The sequence below is a fragment of the Phoenix dactylifera genome, chromosome 2 (assembly GCF_009389715.1).
Source record: "Phoenix dactylifera cultivar Barhee BC4 chromosome 2, palm_55x_up_171113_PBpolish2nd_filt_p, whole genome shotgun sequence".
Taxonomy (NCBI): Eukaryota; Viridiplantae; Streptophyta; class Magnoliopsida; order Arecales; family Arecaceae; genus Phoenix; species Phoenix dactylifera.
The window spans coordinates 11,017,020-11,042,294 of NC_052393.1; the positions used below are offsets into that span (position 1 = coordinate 11,017,020).

General features: G+C 37.4%; 2 protein-coding genes across 6 annotated transcripts in view; one reads left to right on the forward strand and one right to left on the reverse strand.

Moving 5' to 3' along the window:
* Window positions 1-13,438, forward strand: part of LOC103708528 (endonuclease MutS2) — a 50,713-nt gene extending 37,275 nt beyond the window's left edge. For 2 of the 4 annotated variants that reach the window (XM_039121125.1, XM_039121129.1), the window contains exons 14-20: window positions 2,682-2,729; window positions 4,650-4,777; window positions 5,915-5,997; window positions 8,291-8,394; window positions 11,210-11,280; window positions 12,602-12,891; window positions 13,017-13,438. In XM_039121125.1, the coding sequence (XP_038977053.1) occupies window positions 2,682-2,729; window positions 4,650-4,777; window positions 5,915-5,997; window positions 8,291-8,394; window positions 11,210-11,280; window positions 12,602-12,891; window positions 13,017-13,183 (891 nt within the window). In that variant the 3' untranslated portion in view covers window positions 13,184-13,438. The remainder of the gene's footprint in view (window positions 1-2,681; window positions 2,730-4,649; window positions 4,778-5,914; window positions 5,998-8,290; window positions 8,395-11,209; window positions 11,281-12,601; window positions 12,892-13,016) is intronic. The other 2 variants (XM_039121133.1, XM_039121138.1) reach the window with 1 other exon arrangement.
* Window positions 13,439-14,549: 1,111 nt separating this feature from the next.
* LOC103708506 (probable ribonuclease P/MRP protein subunit POP5) lies at window positions 14,550-24,716 on the reverse strand. Of its 2 annotated transcripts, none has more exons than XM_008793464.4 (5): window positions 24,528-24,716; window positions 23,686-23,885; window positions 23,376-23,513; window positions 14,999-15,186; window positions 14,550-14,813 (listed from the first exon to the last, which is right to left on the reverse strand). In XM_008793464.4, exons 2-4 carry the CDS (start codon window positions 23,861-23,863, stop codon window positions 15,038-15,040), a joined length of 465 nt encoding a protein of 154 aa, XP_008791686.2. In that variant the 5' UTR covers window positions 23,864-23,885; window positions 24,528-24,716; the 3' UTR covers window positions 14,550-14,813; window positions 14,999-15,037. The 2 variants fall into 2 exon arrangements, with proteins under 2 accessions (XP_008791686.2, XP_008791688.2); XM_008793466.4 differs by having other exon boundaries at window positions 14,556-14,770.
* Between the last annotated feature and the right edge of the window lie 559 nt (window positions 24,717-25,275).

A 25,275-nucleotide genomic window follows, 5' to 3' on the forward strand; every position in this document is an offset into this window, starting at 1 on the left:
ATGGGCATACCAAGCTTGGGCTGAGTTGTTCAACTTGAGTCCTGACTATTTCCAAGCCAATTATCCTTGGTAGAATTTTTCCATGGCTTGACATGCACTACACCTTTTTCATCCAAGCATGGGACTAGCAGTGATAGTGTCAGATGAAGATACATGAAGAAATATGTAGTAGACTTACAATTGGAAAGATGATATAAAGAGATGCTTCTGGTGTGTTATGATTAACGAGGCATGCCTTTGTAACTAGGAAAAACTTTATCAAACAACAATAAGGACCAACATGTTGTATAAGAACAAGTTAAATGTAATAGACATTATCATTTTGAGATGGATGCATGGCAAAACTAGGAATGATAAAGTGAGGAAAGAGAATATTGGATGAGCCATGGAAGTTACACTGCTAATGGATTAAGTTATTGACAATGGATTGAGATGGTATGAGCATGTCCATCAAACTTATGGAAAGAAATAAGTAAAGAGAGCTATTCTAATTGATGTTGAAGGATTTAGGAAGATGAGAAGGAGACCTAGAGCTAAAATGGGTGGAAGTTGTGAAAAGGACATTTAAAAGGTTGTAACAGCATAAGAGGTAAACCTAAATAAAAAATAAATGTTGAATGATTATTCATAAAGTTGGCCTCAAATAGTGGGCCTAGGCTCGATGGTTTATGTTTTTCCTTATCAACATTTTGAGTATTGGACTGTACTAGCCAATATGGAACTAATACCTAGAACACCCTCATATTGAGTGTCGGTACCAAGGGATGCAAGTATGCAACATACATAAACTCAGCATGGGGTGTACCAAAACAAGTACTGAAACTAGTACTTAAACCTTGAGATCATGTGAAAAATATAGTAATTGGCAATAGCATTGAGACCACATTATAAGTGAAGTCGGCAATGGGTTTGCCGACTTCAACTTAAAAAATGCAAAAATAAAAGGGCCCTCTTCGGGCCCTGTTTGAACGAAACAGGGACCGGAGGCGGAGCCCCGCCTCTGAATCTCCTCGACCTCCGCCTCTTCCACGCAGAGGCTCTCCGGATTCCGCCGGCCGAACCTAGCCGGCCTCTCTTCCTTCCTCTCCCTCTTCCTTTCTCCCCCACTCTCTTTCTCTTTTCCTCTCTCGTTCTTCCTCTCCATCTTGTCTACTGTGTCGGTACGGACCTGACACGGCATAGCATGGCGCGGGTCTGTATCGACTCGTCCGGCCGAGCAACTGGTAGGGTGCTCGGTACCGGTTCTGCCGACGTTGGCTGCTTGATTAGAGGAGTGGGTTGATGTACCTCCTAACTATGCTGATGATCCGGATATCTGCGAGAGGCATTGTCACTCGACCCGATTTTAAATATCAGTATGTATGTTGTACTTTAAATATATGTAATTGATTGTATTATTTTTTAATTTTCACCGCACTACTTAATTTAAGGATATTTTATATTGTTCATTGTAGCATATAACATCTCACTAATCATTTTATGATTTGTATCATTTTAAAACAATAAGATGTATCATTTAGGTTAAATCAGGATCATAGAAACATCAAAAAAAGAAAACATCAAAAAAACATCAAATTAGACTTAAAATTATCGAAAAAGTTTAAAAAGAGTGATTACCAATTAAAAATTCTTAAACCAAAAAAAATGGGCGTGCCGGTATGGAACTGGCATGCCCTACCTGTACCGACATGGTACGATACTGAACCGTATCGGCCACCAACTGGTACGGATCCTGGTACCAGTTCGGCAGACCTTGCTTGATAAAATTTGTAAAATATGAGCAGCAGGTTAAGTAATATACATAACATGTAGGGAAAATTTTTAATTTAAATTAATTTTTGAAATGATAGGATTATAAGATAGAGTTATGCAAATCTTAGATAATATAGTGTAGCAATTAACCCAGTATAATCTAAAATTGCTGAACTACTACTATGTTTGTAACAAAATGGCATATGATTATCTAGAATAAAAAATGCAAGGATAATTTCTTGATGAAGTATCCTACATTAGGTTAGAAATGAAAGGTCATCGAGAGGAAAAAATCGTTGTATTTCGCCTTAAATTTCATAACTAGACCATACGAAGCATTCAGAGCAAAAATTAATATCATCATGGAAGAGTTCTTTTAGTCAACCAAGCCATTTGCATGTTAAGCACTAGACTATAAGAAAAAGATTCGCTGTACCGGTGCATATCGTGATGTACCGGGCATTACTATTTCAGGCTGGTATCGAACCGAGACTTGGATGGGGGACCTGTGTACTAGGCATGTTGACATTGTACCAGCATGGTACTAGTACAAGGTCGACGAACCTTGCTATATGAAGTAGCACAACATTATGTACAAGAAGCTTGTGGAGCTGATATTATGGATAATGCATATTCTGTTCTAGAACTATATCATTCTACCAAGTATTTAACTTTAGATATCTGTCACAGTATTTCATTATTGATGTGATTTGGTTGTACCTAATGTTCTGATGGCTGAAAACTACTACATGGTAATATATTGTCTAGTTTGTTAGCTTCCTTACTCTAGTACCTTTTCACCTATCATCCTGTAATGAAACATAAGCATTTCAAAATTGCAGCATCTTTCAAATAATATGATAACAATATATAATCTTAGTGTCTGTCCATACCTGAAACTAATTTTACTTTTGAATTTATTTTTCCAGGTTATTCGTTCACAATCGACGAGAAAGTCATTGGTTCTTTTAGATGAAGTATGTGAAAACTAGTACTTCCGGTCAGCTGTTTTTTTTTTTTTTTGATTTCAGTGATCAGTCATAATTATGCATAAGAAACAGCTTTATGTTAAGAGAAGGTCCCTTTTTTCTCATTAAGATCTCTTTATGGAATGTTTCATGATTGAGATGCAAAACTAATGGAGTGGCTCGAGATGTTTAAGTCCATGATTGTATCTAGACCATGGTATGCCGTACCGGCCTGAACTGGGCGATACGAGGCGTACCGTACCATACCAGTTCGGTACCGGTACTCGGTACAGGTGTACTCGGTATGCAAAAAAAACTCTGTATCGTGCCATACCGATACCATAGGGGTCCGCTACCGAGGAGGCGAACTTTGATCTAGATTGATTCAACTTTAGCGATTGTTGATAACTTGATATGCTTTTATTTTTTTAACATTAAGCTTACTGGAATTCATTAAATGTGGATTAAATAAAATTAATAATTTCTACATCTGATGATTATTATATCTTAAAAACACAAATAATCAAATATGTTAATAAACTATGTATGAACATTAGCTAAGATTGCCTATCCTACATGCTCATAGAATTCTAATTTTTAAAGAAATTTAGTGTGCAAGTAATGATTCCTAAAAATAATGCTGCCAATTCTGCTTATGTTCCCTCATATGGCGCTCTTGTCATACATTCCGTAACCATGTCTTGTGGATCATCCTTGATTGTTATGTACAATCAAAAAGGTGAAAATGATGTCTTCTTTGGTCATTGCTACCTAATTGCAGATACATAAAGTGAAAGCTATTCTAAAAAGTAATAATAGAAAAATAATGATTGATTTTCTTTTCTGTAACTTGGAGTAAAAAATATCGATACATAGAGCTGTCTTCTTGTTCCCATTGAATTTCTACTTTTTTCTGGAACAAGGCTTAAGTGCCCTCTGATTGACAATATTATTCTATAGAATCACTCGAGAAAAAAAAAAGGAGGAAACTTTTTGGGATGATTTGCCTTCATCGCTTGACTCTTTAAAATCTTTAAAAGCAAGAATGATTTAGTGAAAAACTTAATCATTAAGTCAATTTGAACCATTGATAAAAAGTGAGTGAAACCTAATCATCTATATCGGCTAGATATATAGTCATACAATCGTTTTGCTTTACAACGTAAGACAATTTAGAGCTATATAATTCTGTCCATACAAATCCTTTGCTGTGCTTTGCAATTTGAACTGTTTTACTCTAGAAGCATACGCAATGTCAAAATCAGGTTACAAATTTAAAGTTACGTCCCTCCAAATTTTCTGTAAAACTGCATTTCAGGAAAAAAATTAAACAAAAAGGCTCTAAAATCTACACCTACTCTTCTATCTTACAAGGACTTCATATGAAGAATTTGAAACTAAAACTAAATCCATGGTGATAGAAAATTTTAAACTGCAAGGCTTATACCACCTACATGAGTTTTGCTTGATCAAAATCCTTATGTATAAATTGGTACCTAAAGATTTTTTATCCTATCATTTCTCAACAGAAATTTGAACATAAGTAATTACAAGCTACATATCTACGCCAAGAATTTAGATGTTGCGAGAGTGGCATACAATGGAATGGCTTGCTATCATGGTAAATCATGAGACAACATTTCCTAGTGTACCTGCTTATAGTCGGTGGCAGAAGGTAGAGTTGAGGATAGAGCACTAAACTACCATCAGTCACCTCTTTTAACAATGCAAAGAAACAAACTAATCATGGTCCTATTTATAATGTTCCTTGTGTCTGGTAGGATCTGTTTAAAATGGTGTGCTGGTTGCAAGTAAACGTTTGTGTGTGTTGACAAGTTGTTGACTGGATACAATAATAGAAAAACATTTCTTAATGGTTCATTTATAATATCTATTGATAATATAATATTAACTTTCTTATTATGTTAGGTTGGTGCTGGGACCAATCCACTTGAAGGGGCAGCTTTAGGGATGTCACTTCTAGAATCTTTTGCTGAAACTTCATTTTTAACCATAGCAACTACTCATCATGGAGAACTAAAAGCATTGAAATACAGGTTTGTAGCAGTTCATATTAACGGAAGATGGTTATCATTATGAATAAGAGAACTTAACACTCGGTCCTTCATTTGACTGCCAATTTATGTTTAGCCCTGACACAGGTAGCATTTTATGTTTAGTCCTGTTCACGTAGACCTGTTTTTGCACACATTTATGCCTGTTTCTGTACACAGTTTTACCTATTCTGGACACATTTTTGGATGGGCCAGAATTTGAACATAAAATGACACCGAAATCAAGGGCCAGAGACAGTTTTTGCTCAACAAGGACTACAATAAAGTGGCAGTAATTCGAGAGGGTGGACCTGAATTTTCTGTTGTAACTAATTCAGTTGCTAGCATTGACAATTCAGCATATGAAGTAGATATTTTCACTAGCTATGGCAAGCAACTAGTACATCATTCATAAAAAGGAGGATCACTACATTTGGATGTTATTATAATGGTGATATTCTTGTGAAAGTCTTTGTATACTTTTGTCTTTCCATAATGTCCTGTCTGATTCTTGCTTTAAATGAACTAAAGTGAAACTTTTTTGTTTGCCATCCTTGTTCATTGTTTTATATGAACTGCCTGACATGTCGTGCCATATTATAACTGCAGTCTTTAGTTTTTGCAGCAGCTGTTGGTCCATCTTGCTATGCAAGCTGTTATCTCTTTCTACTAAAATAGCATGTTAAACATTGTCTTGGAGGCTGTCTGCTCTATATATCATGAAAAAATCAGTAAGAAGCAAATAGTAACAAGTAATGTAAATAACATCAACAATAACTAAATTTAGATAATAAGGACAACGTAATGTAATTGATCTAATTAGAAAGTCTACACTCTACGTTTTCTCTGGATTAAGAAGTGTCAAGCAGCAAACTATCACCAAAGCATCCTTTTTATTTGCATAAAATTTTTTGGACAGTCTGATACACTTATTGTGAGCACTTGTACCACCAATGAGATCGAAACGAGCTTTCATGCATCTTTAGATGTTGACCCTTCTTTTACCAAATATGTATCAGCTATTTCAAACCTTAAGTCATTGCTTGTTTTCATCTTTATTTGACTGAGATATTTGTGTCCATAGAATGCTTTCTAGCCTTTTGAATATATAAATTAAAATTCTAAATGACTTTGTTGCAGCAATAATGCATTTGAGAATGCATGTGTAGAATTTGATGAAGAGAGCTTAAAGCCAACATATAAGATACTCTGGGGAATACCAGGTTTTTTCCACATTTCATCCACCTATGCTCAAATTAACAGAATGTTAATGATGTATTAAGATTGTTTCTTTTTGCGATGCTTTTGATTATGGTACTTTTTTATAAGATGAGCAAGTAACTTCATTATTTTTTTCATTTTAGTAATCATCATATATTCTAAACTAGATGCATGAATAATGAATAGAGCTTGTGTCTAGTTTCTAAATGAACCATGTTAAATATCATCAATCCGAATCTTCACCTTATTTGTAAGTGACGTTTACCCATGGATTTAACTGCTGAGTGCTGCCAACTGCTGGTTCCTGCAGGCCAGTACCAGCATCCAGCATTGGGTTTGTACCCTGTGCCAGGACCCAACACTGGGTTGGCACCCAGCAGGTTGGTACTGTCTCATGCCATGCTTAAGACCAAGGTCCGCCGTACCGGTACCGGTCGGCGTACCGGTGGCCGGCCGGACCGGTACGGTACCGGTCCGGTCCGGTACGTACCGGCTGGTACCGGTCCCGTACCGGCCGGTACGCGGTGGTTTCAAAAACCACAGCGCGCGGCGCTGTGGTTCTAAAAAAAAAAAAATCGTACCGGTGCGAACCGGCTGGTTCGGATAAAAAATCGGGAAATACCGGTTTTTTATCCGTTCCGGTACCGGTCCACGGCCGGACCGGTACGTACCGGCCGGTACGGGCCGGTACGGCATTCCATGCTTGAGACCCTTTTCTTTATTTGCATTAGAAGTGTTGCATGACATGCTAGCCACGGGTTGGCATGCCCAGTGCTGCCAGGATTTAAATGCTTATACTACCTAGAAACAGAATAGTTGGGTGAAAACTTCAAAAGAAATAAATACGAAAGTGCTCTAAAGAACATGGTGGAGGTGCCTGTAATCTTATATTACAACAATAACAAACAAAATGGAAAGTGTATATTGAATCTGGAAAAGGTGTGAACCTTTGAATCCATTAGGGGGAGCGGGAGCAGGAGCAGAATTAGAGGTCACAGAAGGATATTTATGATAAAAATGATCTTCCGATGGATAAGGGGGATCTTCCAGAGAATATAGATCTACTGGAAAAGAGATATTCGTTAGAGAATGGAGATCGAAAAAAGTGTTTTGGTAGGCGATTTTTCTCTTTCTCTTTCTGTATCGGAAAGTCTGTGTAGTGGATATAGTTCATATAAAGAAAAAGGTTATGAAATTGAAAATAGGTCTTCCAACGGGGGGACTGCTTGTACCGCTGTCTAGACAAAGCGAGGACCCTCCGGAAAAGCCAACTCAATGAAGAGCAGGATCTGAGCGAACCAGAGCGATTACACCCAATGTCTTTATCTAGCCTTAAGCCAAAGTAGTCAGTAGTCATTGTTCCTTAGTGCGACCAGTTCAGTCATTGATTTGTTGACAAGTGAACCCAGCAGCAGCCTTCCACGCCATCGGCACAAATGAATAAATCTCCAATACTACCAATACTGTTGTACAATGGGAGGTACAATGGAAGGTGAAATTTGTGATGATGTGCAAAAGCTAAATGGTTCTGTATAACATATCAAAAATGATATTCATCGAGTACTAGGCTTTAATACTGGATGATAAGGCGATGTAGGATGGGTTAAGTATAAAGTTACATGGAAAGCTACAACCAGATTCCTCTGAAGGAAAAAAGGCATTGTTTACAAAGTTCTGATTCCAAGATCATTAGTTCTTCGCAAATCCATCAAACGATTTCAGATAGTGATACAACTAAAATTGAGTAAATCTTTTGAAGTAACAGGCTATAAGAAAAGTAAAGAGCATCTTAAGATCTTATTAAATGCTTCTGACCAATTTTAGTTTGATATCAATTATTTTAAGGTGTCGAGGGTGCTGTCCAAGGTTACCTTAAACTCAAAATAGTCTAGTCAAAGAGGGAAGATGGCAAGGATATTTTTTAAAAAAATTGTGTTCATCTCTAGTGCAGGAATTGTAAGCTAATGAGGTAGACTAGAACAAAACCCTAAAGGTGTTTTGATTCACAATTTTGAATATATGGAGAAATAAAAACAAATATCTGAAAACTGAGGCCTTTGGCATGCTTATGGGAATTTATTATTGATGCAAAAGAAAATTATCCTATTCCTAATACAGCTATGGATAGAAAGTAATTCAAGTCAGCCTACTTATGACTTTGAGCAACACCCCTCATACAATTCTTATCATTTTTATGTAATGTGGGTTTTTATTTCTTTCAGATGGTAATGTCAGATGGTAACATTAAACATCTTTAATTTGTCGATATTAATTTTCAAAACATCCATGTTACAGGCCGCTCAAATGCAGTTAATATCGCCGAGAGATTAGGTTTACCCATTGATGTTCTAGATAGAGCACGCAAACTTCATGGAACAGCTCGTGCTGAAATCAATGAGGTAAAATTATCTAAAGAATTCTATATTCATGTTTCTCTCAATTACAAAATTGTCTTTACTAGTGTGACTATTACTTCAAAAGTCTTGAGAGCATCTATCTAAAAAAATTTGATGTTTAACAGTTCCTATCAAGGATTAGAAGCCCTGGTTTGTCCGGTCCATCCCTAGTTGGATCGATAAGATATCGTGTCCTAGGATGGGTTGGGGACCACGGTACATGAAATATCAGGTACTTCTGACCGGTACCAGTTGGTACAAACTTGGGTGGGTTGGAGTCCCAACAATTTACTTAGACACCAATTTTTTATGTTGTTTGTTATTTTTAATGGTTGTTTAGATATTTGTAGGGTTTATTTATGTCATAATTTAGGATTACGGAATGTTCTTGTGGCAATAGGTGGCTTATGGTACTGATAATGGAATTTTCTGATTTCTGATAAAAAATGGCAAAAAAAATGAAGTGGGAGACATGGAGGGAAGATTACTGGGTTTTAATTTGGATTGGACTTGGAGGAGGCTAGATCTGAGCAATAGAAGCTGGATATGCCTCTTCCCTTCTTCCCCTCTGTCCTTTCTCTCCTTCCTCTTCTGGATGAAGGAATCAACCAAAAGAAACATAGTTCCGGTACCGGTACTGGTACCAGCACTGTCACTTATTAACTTAAAAGCTTCCTTAATCTAAATCATAATATAGAAGAACCATAAAGGGCCTCTAAATTATCATTGAAAACAAACAATAGAAGAAACAAAGAACAAAGGAAAAAAAAAAAAAGGCATCCCAAATTCCTAACGAATTACTGTGATACCAGCCCTGTGCCAAGTGTTGAAACAGTACCATTCGGATGCTATGCCAAGTGTGGAGTAAATGCTATCCCAACACTATCCCAATTCCCAAGTGTCGAGATGGTATCTTCCTAATATCATCCAACCGAGTCCTTGACTTACACCAGATCCAGGACTAGGATCTAAAATCTTGGTTCCTATAGATAAGCATGTTTTGATGTCAAACTCATTTATAAGTCATTTTTCATTGAGCAGACTTATATTTCTTATGTATTTTGTATTCTCTCTTCTTGCGCCTTGCATACCTATGCTATATTTATTTGCTAATGAAAGTCATTCTAAGTAAATATGAAATATTTATAAAAATCTTCAAGTCATATTTTGTCAATTTAGTCCTTTATCCTTTACAAAAGCAACACAACATTCTGCGTGACTGTATTCTTTGTTAATCTAGGATCAAATGTTATTTGTAAATATATAGTTGTTACAGAAAATTTAGACAAATGTCTTTTATGGCATAAGAATGGTCAAACTGATGTATTCAACCAATCAAAATATATTATTTGACTTAGCAGAGCAGTATAGATAAGGTGGCTACTGAGGCTACTAGTTTTTGTGTCCACTTGTGATTACTGAATTTGGATAGGTATCGCCACTAGAATTCTTCTCTAGATATGTCAAAGAATCTTGAATTTTAATGTTCAAAGTTGCAAATCTGATAGCATCTTCCCTTTGTTTTTCTTATTAGCACACTGCTGTATTTCGAATGCAAAATGTTCACTTGCAAAATATTGTTGTTCATATAAACAGAGGTAGAGTTTTGCATTGGATTGTATTTTTGTGGACCATGGTCGGCGGAACCGCCTAGTTCGGGGCATATCTAGCCATACCGACGACGGACCGGGACGGTTTCGGCAACTAAAATAAGAAATTGGCAACGGAGGGGGAGAAGGAGAAGGAAAGAGAGAGAGAGAGAGAGAGAGAGAGAGAGAGAGAGAGAGAGAGATGAAGGAAGAAAGAGGGAGGTGGAGGCTAGCCGGTGGAGGGCCGCCGAGGGCCAGAGAGCCGTGCGGAGGGGCGGAGGAGGGTCTCCGCCTCCGGTTCCTATATTTCGAACAAAACAGGGGAACCGGAGGTGGAGCCCCTCTTTTACCCCTCCGCGTGGCTCGTCGGCCTCCGTCGCCATCTTTCTCTTTCCCTCATTCTCTCCCCCCTCTCTCTCCCTTTCTCTCTCCGGTTCTCCCTCTCCCCCGCCCCCTCTACTGTGTCGGTATGGACCCGACATGGAATGGCATAGAGGTGTACCAACCTGTGCCGCATGGGGCAACCGGTCCGGGCTCTGATTCCGGCATTATAGTCCTTGTTGTTGACTGTTTGTCTTATAATCAATGCATGAGAAAATTCATATATGAACCTTGATATCTTTTCTCTTTGTTTACTCTTTCTGACTTTAGGCATATCATCGAGTTTTACTCTTGTTTCCATAGTTTAAACTGCATAACTAGTCAGACTCACCAACTAGTCTTGTAGGCTACTCTACAAAGCCCTTTGCTGGTCTTGAGCTTGTTGAACTTTGGTGCCTATTTAGAAAACATTGGCCGTGACTTGGAAAAGGTTGTGTGTTCTCAAACATCGGTTGATCATACTTAAATCCTTACATTTTCCCTGTATCTGTAAATTTGCACTCTGTTTTTTCCCTCACAGGTATGGGTTTCATTGTTTTTCTCATAATGCAATCACTATGTATATGAGTTGTATGCCAATTTCGGCAAAATTGGGTTGTTATGTATGTAAATTTCTTTTGTCAAGAGAGTGATAAAGTAAATGTTCTATCATATTAGAATCCCACTAATGTAAATTCTTAAAAATAACTCTACCAGTGTTACTTTCAAAATTGTTATATTGCTTAATTAAAAATTCATGGATGTGAGGTGCTGAAAGTGGAACATTGTGTGTTTTTCCAACACCTTGATGTTTTGTTTTCATTACCCATATAGTACTTTCTGTTTGACATGTAAATTGTTCTGGGCAGGTCATAGTTGATATGGAAAGATTTAAACACAACTTCCAGCAACATCTTCAGGAGGCACAACATTATCTAATGTGAGGGTAGTTATTTTTGCTTGCATTTTACAGTTGCGTGTATAAATATAGTCTTACAGACTAATTATGTTTTTCTTAAACCACATGATTGGGATTTGGCATGCAAATCATAGTTCTTTACATGGTATTCATATGACCTCTGGAAAATATGATTTTTAGTGTTTTGGTATCTTAAATGTTGTAAATGACAATCAATGGTGCAGGTATTTTACTTGACTGGCCACCCGCCACCATTGATTTTGCACAATAGATCCATTTAAAAACATAATAATAAGATGTGTGCATTCTAGCTGATAGTGGATATTGGAGAGATCCATTCCCTTAAAAAAGATATTGGAAAGATTCAAACAATACCCCAAGAATGTTTTTGAGATGTGTGGCATTATCTACTGTGAGTGTAGTTATTTTTGCTTAAATTATATATCTTTATATATTATTAGTAAAAAATATATATATTGTTATAGTCTAGAAAACTAAGTTCTTCATTAACTGTATGTGATCTTGATCATTGGCATCCAAGTCACTAATCTTTAGATGATATTATAGATCACGGTCATTAGTTTAATTGATATTTTTGAATGTTATAGATCACAATCGACCTTCTGGGAGGAGTTGATCCAATCATATCATAAAATTCCCATTAAACATTCAAATTGAAGACATGCATTACTATGTTACCGGACCCTTAAATTTAGCCTAAAGTAGCTATAATCAATGCTTAAGACACAAACAATGGTATGATATTTGAATGTCTCTATAAAAAGAAATTCTTTTGTATTAAAAGGATTTGACACTTCATTTTGCACCCACAACCAGGTAAACGAGCCCTAGTTCACGTAAGATAGCATACTGCACTAAAATGCCTATAAGTAAAAATCACATGCTTTGGAGATCTCCTACCTATGTATCTTGGGCACAAAAATAGATGTAGCAGTTACTCAATAATGTGCAAAAATGTATGATAGGGATGTATTGCAAATATATCTTGATAGTCATGGTCAATGTATCTTAAAACATGCATGAGCCCAAATTTGATAGGAAAAACATTGTATTTTGTTATAAAAACCATATGTTTTGTGTTCACTTCAAATAGGAGACCTCCAGGATGACTTTTGATTTCTAGATAGATCAATAGTGTGGATCTTCTTATTGGATGTGTCATTAATAATTTTGTACCATTAGTTGCATCAACGATGAAAAGTTCACAAGTCAGGAAATCCATTCTGTATTTTAATGAAACGGAAATATTGTTATATGATTTAGGTCAGTATCTGTTACCTCATAACGTTTAATTTGTATCTGACTATTGATATAATGTCAGGCTGTCAAGAAAGCTTCAAGAAAGTCTGTTCATGGCAAAGCAGAAGGTTGCAGACCATGTTGCTATTCAAGAAAAGAGAAAGGTGAAAGTAATTTCAGAGAATGCAGCTACAGCACGTTCAATCCTTCGTAAGAAACTGCACGAGGTTCGTGAATTTGCAATGACTGAAAAGACACCAGAAAATGGTGAGGCAGAGAGCAGCAGGCACTCCATTGAAAACGTGAAGCAGTCATCTTTACCTACCATTCCTACAGAAAGGATCAGACTGTCGGACACCACACTTGTTCATGGTAGGTATTAAGCCACATTAAAATGATCTAAAGATGGCGATGCTTCATAGGAAAAGGAAAGCTCATATTGGTCTCCAAATAGGTGTAAGGTATTCTCCTCACACTTTTCTTTTTCTGGTTTTCAGAGAAAAAAATCAAAATTCCAAGCATTGGTGATGCAGTTCATGTTCCTTCTCTGGGTAAGCATGCAATAGTGTTAAAAGTGGAAGCATCCAAAAAAGAGATCCTAGTCCAAACCAGTAATATCAAGCTGAGATTAAAATTGGGGGACATTGAGACCCAACAAGTGTAAGATTCACTGTTGACATGTGAACTGCATTTATGTTTGATAAATCATGATAATAGCCTCCAACAGCTCATCAAATCCTTGTAATAGGTTTCTGTTTTACAATTATATTGCAGATGACTTGGTCAAGCTTTATAAATATTAGTCAAGACATGTACACATCATTCCCTAATTCATAGGCTTTTCTTTGCAAAGTTTCTGTATACAGAGTTAATTTATATAGTGCAATGCAATCATAGAATAGGAGTCCGCAATATTTAATTTCAAATAACCGTTGTTTCTTCCCAGTGTTTGGTGAGGCCACCGGCTTTATAGTCTGAAGCAGGATCTTGCGGTTGTTGTTATGGTCCGTTAAACATGAAGAACTTGCAACTTTTATTAAACTTTTTGTATTTTGCCTTCAAGTATAGCACAACTGAAATCTGAGAATTGATTTGATGTGGTAAAGACTGGCACCTTTCTCATGGACAGGCAATCTGAAACTGGATGAGTTTTCAAATTATAAATTAACCACAACAATAATTGATTGCTCGCTTTACCCAATTTCTGTTTGAACTGGATCATGTTTGGAGTTTAGGAAGGTGGACATTGTGCTGAAGAAGGGAATTTGGCAGCCGAGGGGATGCCTCTGATACAAAATAGCCATGCCTGCGATGTATCTGGTGTAGCTCAATTTCTTCCAATCCTGAAGCACAATGTCCTTGCAGAATTTCTCTTCGGAAAAAGGTAAAAAGAAGTCCTTTGGATTGGTAGTATTATTCTAACAAAGTATACAATGCCGGTGCATGCTAGAGAACCTTAATGACAGTTTTTAGAGGCCAGCCATGATGTCCAATAGACATTCTTATGTGGTGGGATTTGCCCGAATGATAATGGTTTATCTGAGTTGGACTACTGATTTCATCCATTTGTAGGGTATGGCAATTCACCGACCTGAGCAAGCATTTACATCGAGTCTTATCCTCCAAGATATATTCTACTTGATTTCTGGGCCTCACGTTGCATGTTTCCAGTACATCCAGACTATGTAGTAGTTTCGGAATTGGTCTGAACTAATTTAAGACAGCAAGTCCTGGACAATGGCACAATCATCTTTTAATGGAACCAGTAAAATAACTTCTAATCCTCTCAAGTACCAAAACATTTGCTGGCTGGGCTAAACTACCTGGTTTTCACGCCATGGTACTCCATCGGGACCAGTTAAGATTGCTTATAAAAACAATATCCTTCCCCACGAAGATCCTAATTATTTTGCTTTTTTTCTATTTAATTCACTATTTTCCCTGTAGAAATAATCATGGCCTCCCTAAGCAATATTTCATGTACACAAAGAGGAACCGGACTAAGTAGAATTACAAGATACTAGATATTTGGGACATATCACAGGCCTTCATCGAAATATATACCAACAAAAAAGTGCATATAAATCCAATTTCTTTTTCAATTGGAAGAATCTTGTAAACACTGACACGGCACTTTTGCCACTCAAACTAATGTTAGAACTCCATTAGGCAAAGCGTGTGGCCCTTCTTTTCTTCTTTCCCTGTTTTGGCAACCGATCCTTCCATTTCCTTTTTATCTTTCTTCTTCCCTCTGCAGATACCATTGCCAATAAAACTTTTGCAAATCCAGGAAACTGGTAATGAAAAATACAAAAAAAAAAGAACGAAAATGAGAAATTGATCAAGAGATTGAAGACCCGGGTCTCTTATACATAATATATTTTGCTCAGTGAAAAGGGGGGGAAAAGAAAGGCTCATAAACTGAATGGTACAAAACAAGAAAGAGTCCACAAAAATTTGCAATGTTAAGCATACATACTTCCACTCAGAATTGGTGCAGATGGGCAACCTCCTGCCTCTAGTTTTCTAAAGTTTTGATTTTCTCAAAGCGACCTTTTACATAATGAGTTATCTCTGGTGTGACACGATCTCCAGCACTTAGCTTGTATTGTTCAAACTTTGCTTCATCACACTTTAAGGCAGCCCTCTTACAGGCTTTGATGCTTCCTATTGAGAGAAACAAAAGCGTACAAATGTTAGCAATAACAACACTACGTCAAAAATTTACACAAACAACCGATCTTCAACCATAAATCAAATCAAGAAGGTTGGGGTAATTCTAATGGAAGAAAAAGGTAAGTGTGTAATAAGTTATCTAACGTACCGAACCCTGATGGTCAGACAAAAAATTCACTCAACTCCTCCCTAGTGATCAACACACACACAGACACGCACACACGCAGAGAGAGAGAGAGAGAGAGAGAAAGCAGACAAAATACCACAATCAGCTAATCCAGGAAAAGCAAAATCAATCCCTGGATTTTATCAGCTACTTTCACAATGCTAATTTGAAACCTGCGATCACCGTATGGATCTAGAATGCAGAACATAATCCACTTCCATCAAAATTTACATGAGGGTAGGCATCAATATCAAACAAGAGCAATTAAATATTTACTGGAATCTCATGGGTTTAACATATACTTGCAGATTCAAGTGGATGCGCATACTCTACGAGAGCAGCACAAGCACATGACAGAAAACATGAAATAAAGAAAAATAATGCACCCGCTCACACTCTCTGTGATCACACTTTTCTAAAATACTGTTTGGATTCACAAGGAGAGAAATTGTAGCAAATGAGGCTTATTTGGCTTCTTTCCACCAAAAAAAAGGAGAAAATATTATGATTTTCAAAATGCCATGTGGAGGGAACCAATTATTGTAAAGAAATATTTGACAATTAGCTAGGTCAAACACTTCAGAAACAACCTCTGTAGTTTGCCTAGAACCTCCTCCAGATAGAGGGGTGCTGTTTGAAACTCTGCATTCTTTCACTTGAATGTGAAATGATCAATCATGCGACATCACGCTTTGGATCTCATTAGTTTAATTTAATATAGAGATCAAGGGCAATATAATTTAAAACTATTCACTCAAACCAAATATACCATCAAGACAGTTAATGCTGATGACAAAATGAATCAAATTATAAGAAATACTAGTTATAGTAACTCTAGACCTACATGCGTGCGTGGGTTAGAGTTGACTACACATGGTATAAGTCACAAACCTCATAATTTTAAGATATTACTTCTCATCTGTGCAACTGTAGATCCCAAATGGATTTTTTTTTTCCTGAAACCATGGTGGTCATAGAAGGTTGAAGTTTTCTTAGTCATTGTTCTACTTGAAAAAAGGAGGGGGAAGTGCAAACTGTAAGATGGAGTTGCCTGGTGAGCAAATTCATTTGTGTGGGATGAAGGACTTGTAGCAAGGAGATCAATTGGAATTTGGAATTGCGATATTGAAGAACTCAACTTTTTGTTGCTTTTAGAAAAGACTGGATGTCAAAACTTAGGGTATCCTTGATGACTGAAAGCAAGGAGTTCAGACTCCGGAGGACAGCGAGGTTTTAGGAGTAAGGTCTCTTGTAATGCCCATTAAATTGGGAAAGCATGTGTGGCAGGAAAATATGGGTTTGGGATTGAGTCCTTTGGATCCTTATTATTTGGAATAGTATTTGCATAGCCAATGGTGTAGTTTAGATAACCAAAATTAACTTAACAAGATCCAAGGGTTGTGAATGCTTACAGATAGAAATCATTTACACTTCTACATAGCATATACGTGTCATTTAAGAATCTAAATGCATACACATATATAAATATGGCTTAATTGTTATCAAGGCATAACTACTTTAAATCTTCTTATGACTAAAGACATGGTTGGTCATCCAAGTCAATGATCCAGACCATTCATGAAGTTCTACATATCTTAAAGATACAAGGACGTAAGTGGTTGGAAAAATTGCTATTATACATCAAACAAATCACCTATTAAAAACCCATCCATTTCATGATCATCTGGCACACAGGTGATACATCGCCAAAACCTTTGAAATTTTGTTTTAGACACTCCTGATAGATCTTGAAAGGAATGGATTACCGATTAGAATGTCCATTGCATAGTATAAATAGGCATAACTGAGTTTGTTATGCCCTATGAATATTAAAGCAAGTAAAATGATCAAAAGATGGCAAAAGGTTGGCCTATCAAATGTCAGAGCCAATAGAACTACAACACTTTTTCTTGGTCTTGACATGGCAAGCCTTATAGGCAAGGCGGGCAAATACATATCCGCCATGGCAATAGATGGTACAAGAATATACCACAACATGATTAATCTTCTGCATGTTAATATATGCTGAATAAGCAGATGAAGAGAATAAATTGCATCCAAGAACACATAGTTAGCTTAAGGCTCAATAATCAAAATTCTAACTTTACTTTTTCAAAAACAAATAACAATTTAAAAAAAACATAAATGTTTCCATCAAGTATCACACTAACTAAATATACAGCTAATATATTGGTTCAATGCACTCTCGAGTCTTGACAACGCAAAAACTAAAACTTCTGCATTTTCACTTCATGAAATGAGTAACCTCTGAAAAAAACATGAACCAATTGCTAAGTTTTCTTGTTGAAGGCAGTCTTATCATAGGATCCAATGTGTCCTTACGAAAAGAACAAAGTTTTAAGAATAATTTTTAGCAACATAAGCCATAAAAAAATAATTGCAAAAACAACAGTAGGGAGTTACAGGGATAATCGTACGACACAATTGTTAGAGAAACTGATGTTCAACTAAAAAATAGTTGCCAGGTAGGTTGGGATAGTGTTTAGTAGGAGAACAAAAGGAATGTTTATAATAAGGGATTTTAAGTTCAAATTAAGGAAACCTGACAGTGTAGAGAACGCATCAAATCTGGCATAAGTTTAAACCATAATGATTAAGATGAAGAAACTTATAAATCTTATTCTAGCACACCACAAGCAAACCAGAGAATAAAGTGACCAGATATCATATATTGTATTTGTTTAAAAGCATAGAAGTAGTATATTTGTAGCATGCCTTAATGAAGACTACAATTATTATAATCCAAGAGTATGAGAAAGCAGGAGAAGAAGCCTTGACCCTGAAATTTGGAAAATCAGAATACTCTCAGGCCATCGCTATCCCTGCTAAGGACAGTCATATACAGCAGTTAATCTTCCAATGAGAGAAGGCTCAGAAAGCAACTAATTGAGGGCTGCAGGATGTTGAGAGGAAGGAGCCATGAAAGGGGGAGAGGAGGAAGGAGATGGGGGAAGGTTTCGTAATGATTTCAAGAGACAGATCTGGAAGTTTTATCTGTTTTCCTTCCAAATCTACTGGTTTTAAGAGGAGAAACAACCAATGGAATCCTGGCCAGGGAGACCTACAAGGAATCTTGGAAATAGTTGCCATTCAACCAGAGGAGTCTCTAATAAATTCTCTAGTAAGAGGTCTTATTCCAAGCCTCCATATCGATTAAGAAGAATTAAAGATGGTGATAACATTGCCCAAGGGATTGAGAGGTTTCATCAAGACAATCGTGAGAGTCAAGATAGAATCTCTCCCTCCTGACCTCATGATCGTTCGAAACCTCAAAGTAGTCTTTTAACCCTCCTCTGAACCCCCTGCTCTTAGAGAGAGAAATTTCCAAGGCATCTTATCCTCCTCACTTGGCTGATGTGGTCAAAGGCAAATCAAAAATTGTAGGTAAAGCTGTTAACGAGAAGAGTTAAGAAAGAAGAAAGGAATCTCAGAACAAGACCAGAGGGAAACCCTTCCCAAGAGGCGGTTGTTAGCGATGCAAAGAGAAGGGTTTTAATAAACAGAGTTCTAGAAATGCTTTAGCATGCTTCTTCTCCAAGGAACTAGGACACAAAGCTACCAACACAAAAAAGCCACAACCAACAAGAATATGGAGATCAATGAGAAAGTGGAGAGATCCAAAGTGTATGCCCCCATCACTGAGCATGCCATTGTTACCCCAACAGACAGAGAAGCAGTAGTGAAAGCTACAACTGATGTACAAGAGATGCAGAAGCTAATGAGGAACTTATTGAAGAAGTTATGTAGAGCATCGCGCCCTATAAGAGTATTGCGTGGAGAGTCTGGAGGTATGGATACAACTCTTTTATGGTAACCTTCCCTTCTAGGCAAAGCATGTTTGACGCTATGAGAAATGCTCTTTCTGATTATAAGAATTTCCTTATTTCCATTCAGCCATAGTCCACTTGAGATGGGGCCAGGAATAGAAGTTCAATGTTCAAAGTCTGGTTATGTTTGTTGAGATTACCAATTTTAGAATTATCATTAGTAGCTTTGGAATTCTTGATGTCGCTAGCTATAAATCACCGCATGAGCTAGAACTTTCAGGGTCTGAATTATCCATGTATTTTGACAATCTTGCTGGCATACCAAATACCATATCAATCATTGCTGGTGACTTCAAATATCTAGTTAAATTTGTTAATACTTATTTTATGGAAGAAGACCCTGCTCCATCCCCTATGCTACCTAAAAGAGTTTGGGATAAGGACTAAGAATTCTGGCTTGGAAGCTCCTCTAACCCCAGCAATGGCAAGGACAGCCAGTGGCCGAAGGTAATCCTAATGTTGGAGGACAGCATCCTCTTTCTGATGCATGCTCTAATGAAGCTGAAATGAAGGATGAAGCTGAACTAGTGAACCAACCTAATGAACCGATCTAGAATGAAATCAAGCAGCACTCTGGGAGGAATGGGTGAAGGAGGAGTTGGAAAGTGGAGTTGGCTCTATTACTATACCAGTTAAAAGCTCGGAACTGGCTGCTAATCACAACCCTGAATCAGACACGGAACCAATTTCTCTTGTTGTCAAACCAGTGGAGGAACCTATGACAGAATCAATGCAAGTACACTTTGAAATTGAAAATCTCTGGTCTCCTAACCCTTCTCTTTGGAGGGGCTTCAAAAGAATTTTGACAATTTGCTCATTATTTGATGAATGATGCGGTGTGTGAAACTGTTGGACATGGACCTCAGGTACATGCTATCTATTTGCCTGAGTCTATGCTTTTACCTCATGGTTATATGGGATCATCGATTTGACTTGGTAGTTCTACAAAAGATTCCCTCTCTCCTTCTACTTAGACAATATAACTCCACTCTAGAAGAAAAAAATGTTGGAATTTTATAGTCATGTCCTATCTTATCGGTCTTCAACAGAAATTCTCTCATCAGACCATATGGCTGCACCAACCCCATTGGACTTAGCTGCGGTAGACCCAATTGGGCCCCCTTCTCCCAGGGACACTCCTCCCCCTCCCCCCAAAAAAAACAAATACACACAATTTTGTTGTTTCTCATGCTCTTCCACATACAGGGGATCCCAGATGACACACTAATCCTCAACTCTCTGGATGCTGAAGATTTCAAAGCACTGGGACAAAAATGTGGTTTTCTATTTGCAGATGACCTAGCAAAGGAAGCACTTAAAGTGATCCAAGGTTTGGAAAGAACCAAGCAAATATATTTGGTCGTATTTCTAGTGGAGTTATCCCGGAAATTATGACGGGTAGGTCGTGGCAGCATCTCTGCAACATTGCCCAGTTTTATTCTGGCTATGTGTTCTTGTTTTGAAGAGGTTATATTTTGCTATTTCTATTATGTGTCGATCATGGTGGGATGGTATTGTTATGTTGTTCTTGTTGGTTAGTGCTGTTCTTGTGGTTCTTTTGTCTATATCCTATTGTACTGGATGTATTTTAGACTTGGTTTGCCCTTTTTTAGTGTTTGGCTAGCACCTTTGGTGTCGTTTTGGTAGTCTAAGAATAGGATATGGAAGTTGTCTACTAGTAATGAATATTATGATGGGTTTCTTTCATGTAAGTATTCTGCTCGGCTTTTCCTATGTTGAACATTCAAGGAATGGGTCAACCTACTAAAAGAAGAGCAATATGAGATTTGGCAACGTCCACTGACTATGAACTTCTAGCAATTCAAGAAACAAAGATTGCTAAACCTTCGGTTAGTCGCCTTAGAAGTATTGGTGCACCCAAGGTGAATGCTTGGAAATACTTGGATGCAATTGGCTCTTCTGGAGGTCTAATTGTGGGTTATAATTCCAGGACATTTATCAATACCAACTATCATTTGCAAAACTTTTATATTACTCTTAATTCATTGACATAATCACAGAAAACAGCTGGACTTTTACTACAGTTTATGAGCCTAATGACAGACAAAGCAAAAAAGATTTCTACAGTGCTCAACAATATTATACAGATGAAGATTAGGCATTGGGTGATTGGAGGCGATTTCAATGTTACAAGACTACTTGCAAACAGGAATAGTAATCCTCACAACAAACAAATGCGCTGAAATTTGTTGATTTCATGAGAGGGAATGATTTATTGGAAACAGATTAAAAGAGGAGAAAATACGCTTGGAGTAACATGAGCGAGTCGCTGGTTCTTATGCAACTGGAAAAGTTCCTCTTTGACTTGAATTGCAAAAGCTTTTTTCCATTAGCTAATGCCAGCTCTTCCAAAACCTCAATCTGATCCCTCCCTAATTGGGTTTCACCTTTATAAAAGAGCAAACTCTAGCTGCATTTTCATATTTTAGAAATGGTGGACAAAAGAGGAACATTTTTGGATTCCATAGTCAGTTCTAGTTGGGTAAAAGCTCAAGAGGATGATGATATTGCTACAGTGTGAGTTTCCAATCTAAGGATCTAAGAACAAATCTGAAAAAATGGTCCAAGGAACTAAGAAGAGAGCAAAACGAAACATTGCAGGTAATACTGAGAAAAATTGAAACACTGATACTTTAGAAGAAGACAGAGAACTTGCACAGGATCTGAGAGATCTCCACAGTTAAGTGAAGTCACAAATTAATGAAATTTATGCAAAATAAGAGATGTACTCGCAGCAAAGATCTAAACTGAATTGGATTCTCGAAGGAGATAGAAATTCTGCCTATTTTCAGAGTTGCAACTGTCAAAAAGAAGAAACAATATAACTTCGTTCCAAGATGGAGCAGTGAGCTCTCAGATCAAGAGGGCATCCTCTCAGCTTTCACCAATTTCTTCAAAACGACATTCTAGAACAGTGATTCCATAGAAGTGAATCTTGACTGGAACTGTCTTTATAATGACAGCACATGGATTACAGCAATGTTTTTGCTCCCATTTCTACTAAAGAAATCAAAGATTTAGTTTTTGAACTGGATACTCAAAACCACACAAAAAAAAAAAAAAAAAAAAAAAAATCTTCGCCCCTGATTTTCCTTACCTTCCCACCCTTCTCTTCACATTCAACAAAAAAGGGATGAGAAAGGCATCAAGATGCCTTTTCCTCCCCTTTTACTCGTGGGAGGGCCTGAAACTGACTCAAATCAAGTGATACCAAGTACAACAAGGCAATTCCGGTCAGTTCGGATATTTTCAAACCGAGTCCTAAACTGAACCAACAAATCAACCTAAGTTCACATCGGCTTGGTTCAATATGCCTCAGACCAAGCAGTTCAGAATTCAGAATGCTTTTGCAAACCTTGTTTGAGGATGGTTACCGCGTGTTAGCTGAAAGAAATGAATTATTCTTTATTTAGTAGTAAATGAGTTGGCCCTAATTAGATTATCGAGCCATGCCAATAGTGAAGCACAATCTTTATTAGTGGACTACTGTGATTGAACTGCATATATTTCTTTTCTACATAGCATGGTAAGCTCTAAATTCATGTTATACAAATGCAGCTAAAATGGTACTCAAACACATACATGAGATAAGGCTCAAGAAGCAAGCATTGAAAATTCACTACATACTTCCAAACTAATAAATTTGCATCGAGATAAGAAGATAATGCACTTAATGACTCAAGCTACAACATAAATGTCACTTGCTAAGCAAGGATTCACAGCTTGATGCATCTCGCTATCATACAATTACATTGAGGTTTGCTAATGAATCAGGATATCCCAACCATCATGGTAGGTATCGGCAAGGAATGATTGGGATGATTATGTCCAGACACTTGGGATGGCCTGGTTATTTGTCCCTCTCCGGTCATATTGTTGATGGTTGTTCCAGTCCATCTTGTTCCATCCTAACCCATGATGGTACTGTACCAATCCTTGACCAAACCTAGACAGGGACCGGTAACATGACTTTAACCCTTGTTTCCAAGTTTCTAAGAAACATAGTTTGCACACAGCTCAGATACGAGTGATTCATATTAGCATATATGGGTTCCCGTTAAATATTATGTTAGGAAATAATGCAGCTTAAGTTCAGTTTACAATCCACGATGCAAATTAAAAATTCCAAATTTCACTTGACTTACCACTCAAGTTCAGTAAGTTGAATGTTACTGGGCACTTTCCAATGCTTCTAACCATTGTAATAGCAGACCATACTTTTTTGTGATCCTCGCGAGAGGTTCTGATAATGCATATCTTCGTCGTAGGGTTCACATATTTAACTATACAATCAGAAATGATCACAACCAGAAGTTTCAGAAACATGTGACTTTGGAAAAAATACGAAATGGTGCCGCATAAAAATAACAACACTTAAAAAGTATAAATAAACTCAGGATTCTGTACCAAGATAGTATTTGTAATTATTAAAGTAGATGCCAAAAAGAAGGTTACCTTGGAATGATCCAAGTGCTAAGGCCAGACCACACTCCCCAAAGTTTAATTGGATGCTATCTTTGATTGCTTTTGACACATTGAAATCACTAATAATTATTGGATCATTGTCAGCCAAGTCTCTGTTTGAATCTATAAAGACTTCCAGTACCATATATCTATTTTTAAATTGCACCATGCTGCTTTAATTCATATAAAACCTGCACTTTCCGATTAAAGAGGTCAGCACAAACATCTAAATGATTTCACAACCTACTGCCAATTATTTGTCTACCTAAACAGTTGACAGACTACCACAACAGCATGAAAGAAAAGGTCATGGAAAAAGCCATAAAGTCAATCAACAAGCATCATGAATATAAAATTGACAAATAAGTACACGATAAATAAATTTCGATGCTAAAATCTGATCAGCGTGAGCCGAAAATTATGGTTATCATTATGAACATTGTTTATGAAAATTGGAGTCAGTCGGACATGCAATATTGTTGCGGTTAAGGCAACAACTTTTTTTTCTTTTCCTTTTCACGAAGACAAGTAGAAGACAAATTGTTCTAACAAAAATTTTGACAATTTATTGGAGAAAAAATCATTCCTTCAAGGGGGAAAAGCAGGCCTTAACCGAATACAGAAAAGATAACCTTCGGTTGACGTTAAGCACCAAGGGAGGAGGTTTTGGTTCGAACAGGGAATTATATTTTTTGCCGTCATCTGAGTTTAGTAGGGGACTGGAGCAGAGATTTATGAATAACGGCTGGGATTAGACGTTTTGGGGGCTTCATTGGCGAGATTTAGGGCTGAGAGAGGGAACGGTGGAGTTGGGGACGGGAGGAAGTACATACCCGATGAATCTTGGACGCTCTTCGTCGCCGGAGATGGAATCGGCCGAAGCCCGCCGATGCCTCGCCAGAATCTCAGCCGGAGATCCGTCCGCGCGCAACCGTCGGGCGGGGCTAGGGTTTAAACGATCGAGGAAGGTGAAACCGTGAGAGCGCGCGGAGGTTTCTTGAATGGAGGTTAAGGGCTTTTTCTGGGAACAGGTGGATCCCACTGGAGCTGCCTTCCCCCGGCTTTCAACCCTCGGCCCCCACCCAACCCGGGCCGGGCCTGATCAACCCGAACCCCCATCCGGTGCCCAGTAAAGCCCCACATTTTATTTTATTTAATCCACGTTTTTCCTTAAAATGGTTTGCGAAATTTTTCTCTGAACTTATTTAACTCACTATTTTCTCTTGACCATCGGGAACATACTTGATATTTTGTAAGTCACACCACCACCAACCCCCCCCCCCCCCCCACCCAAAAAAAACAACCATCAACTCCGAAAGGATTATTAATAAAGATGGTAGTTTTTTCTTTTATCTATTTTTCTGCTCTTTTTTCTCACTCTTTTCTACGGTTTGGGGTTATTCAACCATAGGAATTGGTCTGTGAACTATTTTAAATAAATTTAATTTTTTAAATAATTTAAATATATATATTATTATTATTAGTTTATAAATTAAGAAACTAGGTTTCGAAAGTGTAGATACGTTAAAATGCAACACACAGAAATACTCGATGATGACTAAGAGGGATGACTAAGAGCAA

Excerpts from the sequence above, each read along its gene's own strand:
- LOC103708506 (XM_008793464.4), bottom strand. The coding sequence starts at position 23,863 with ATGGTGCAATTTAAAAATAGATATATGGTACTGGAAGTCTTTATAGAT. Across the intron at positions 23,514-23,685 it reads AGCACTTGGATCATTCCAAG|TTAAATATGTGAACCCTACG; the intron begins GTAACCTTCTTT and ends CTGATTGTATAG. Across the intron at positions 15,187-23,375 it reads CAACTTACTGAACTTGAGTG|GAAGCATCAAAGCCTGTAAG; the intron begins GTAAGTCAAGTG and ends TTCTCTCAATAG.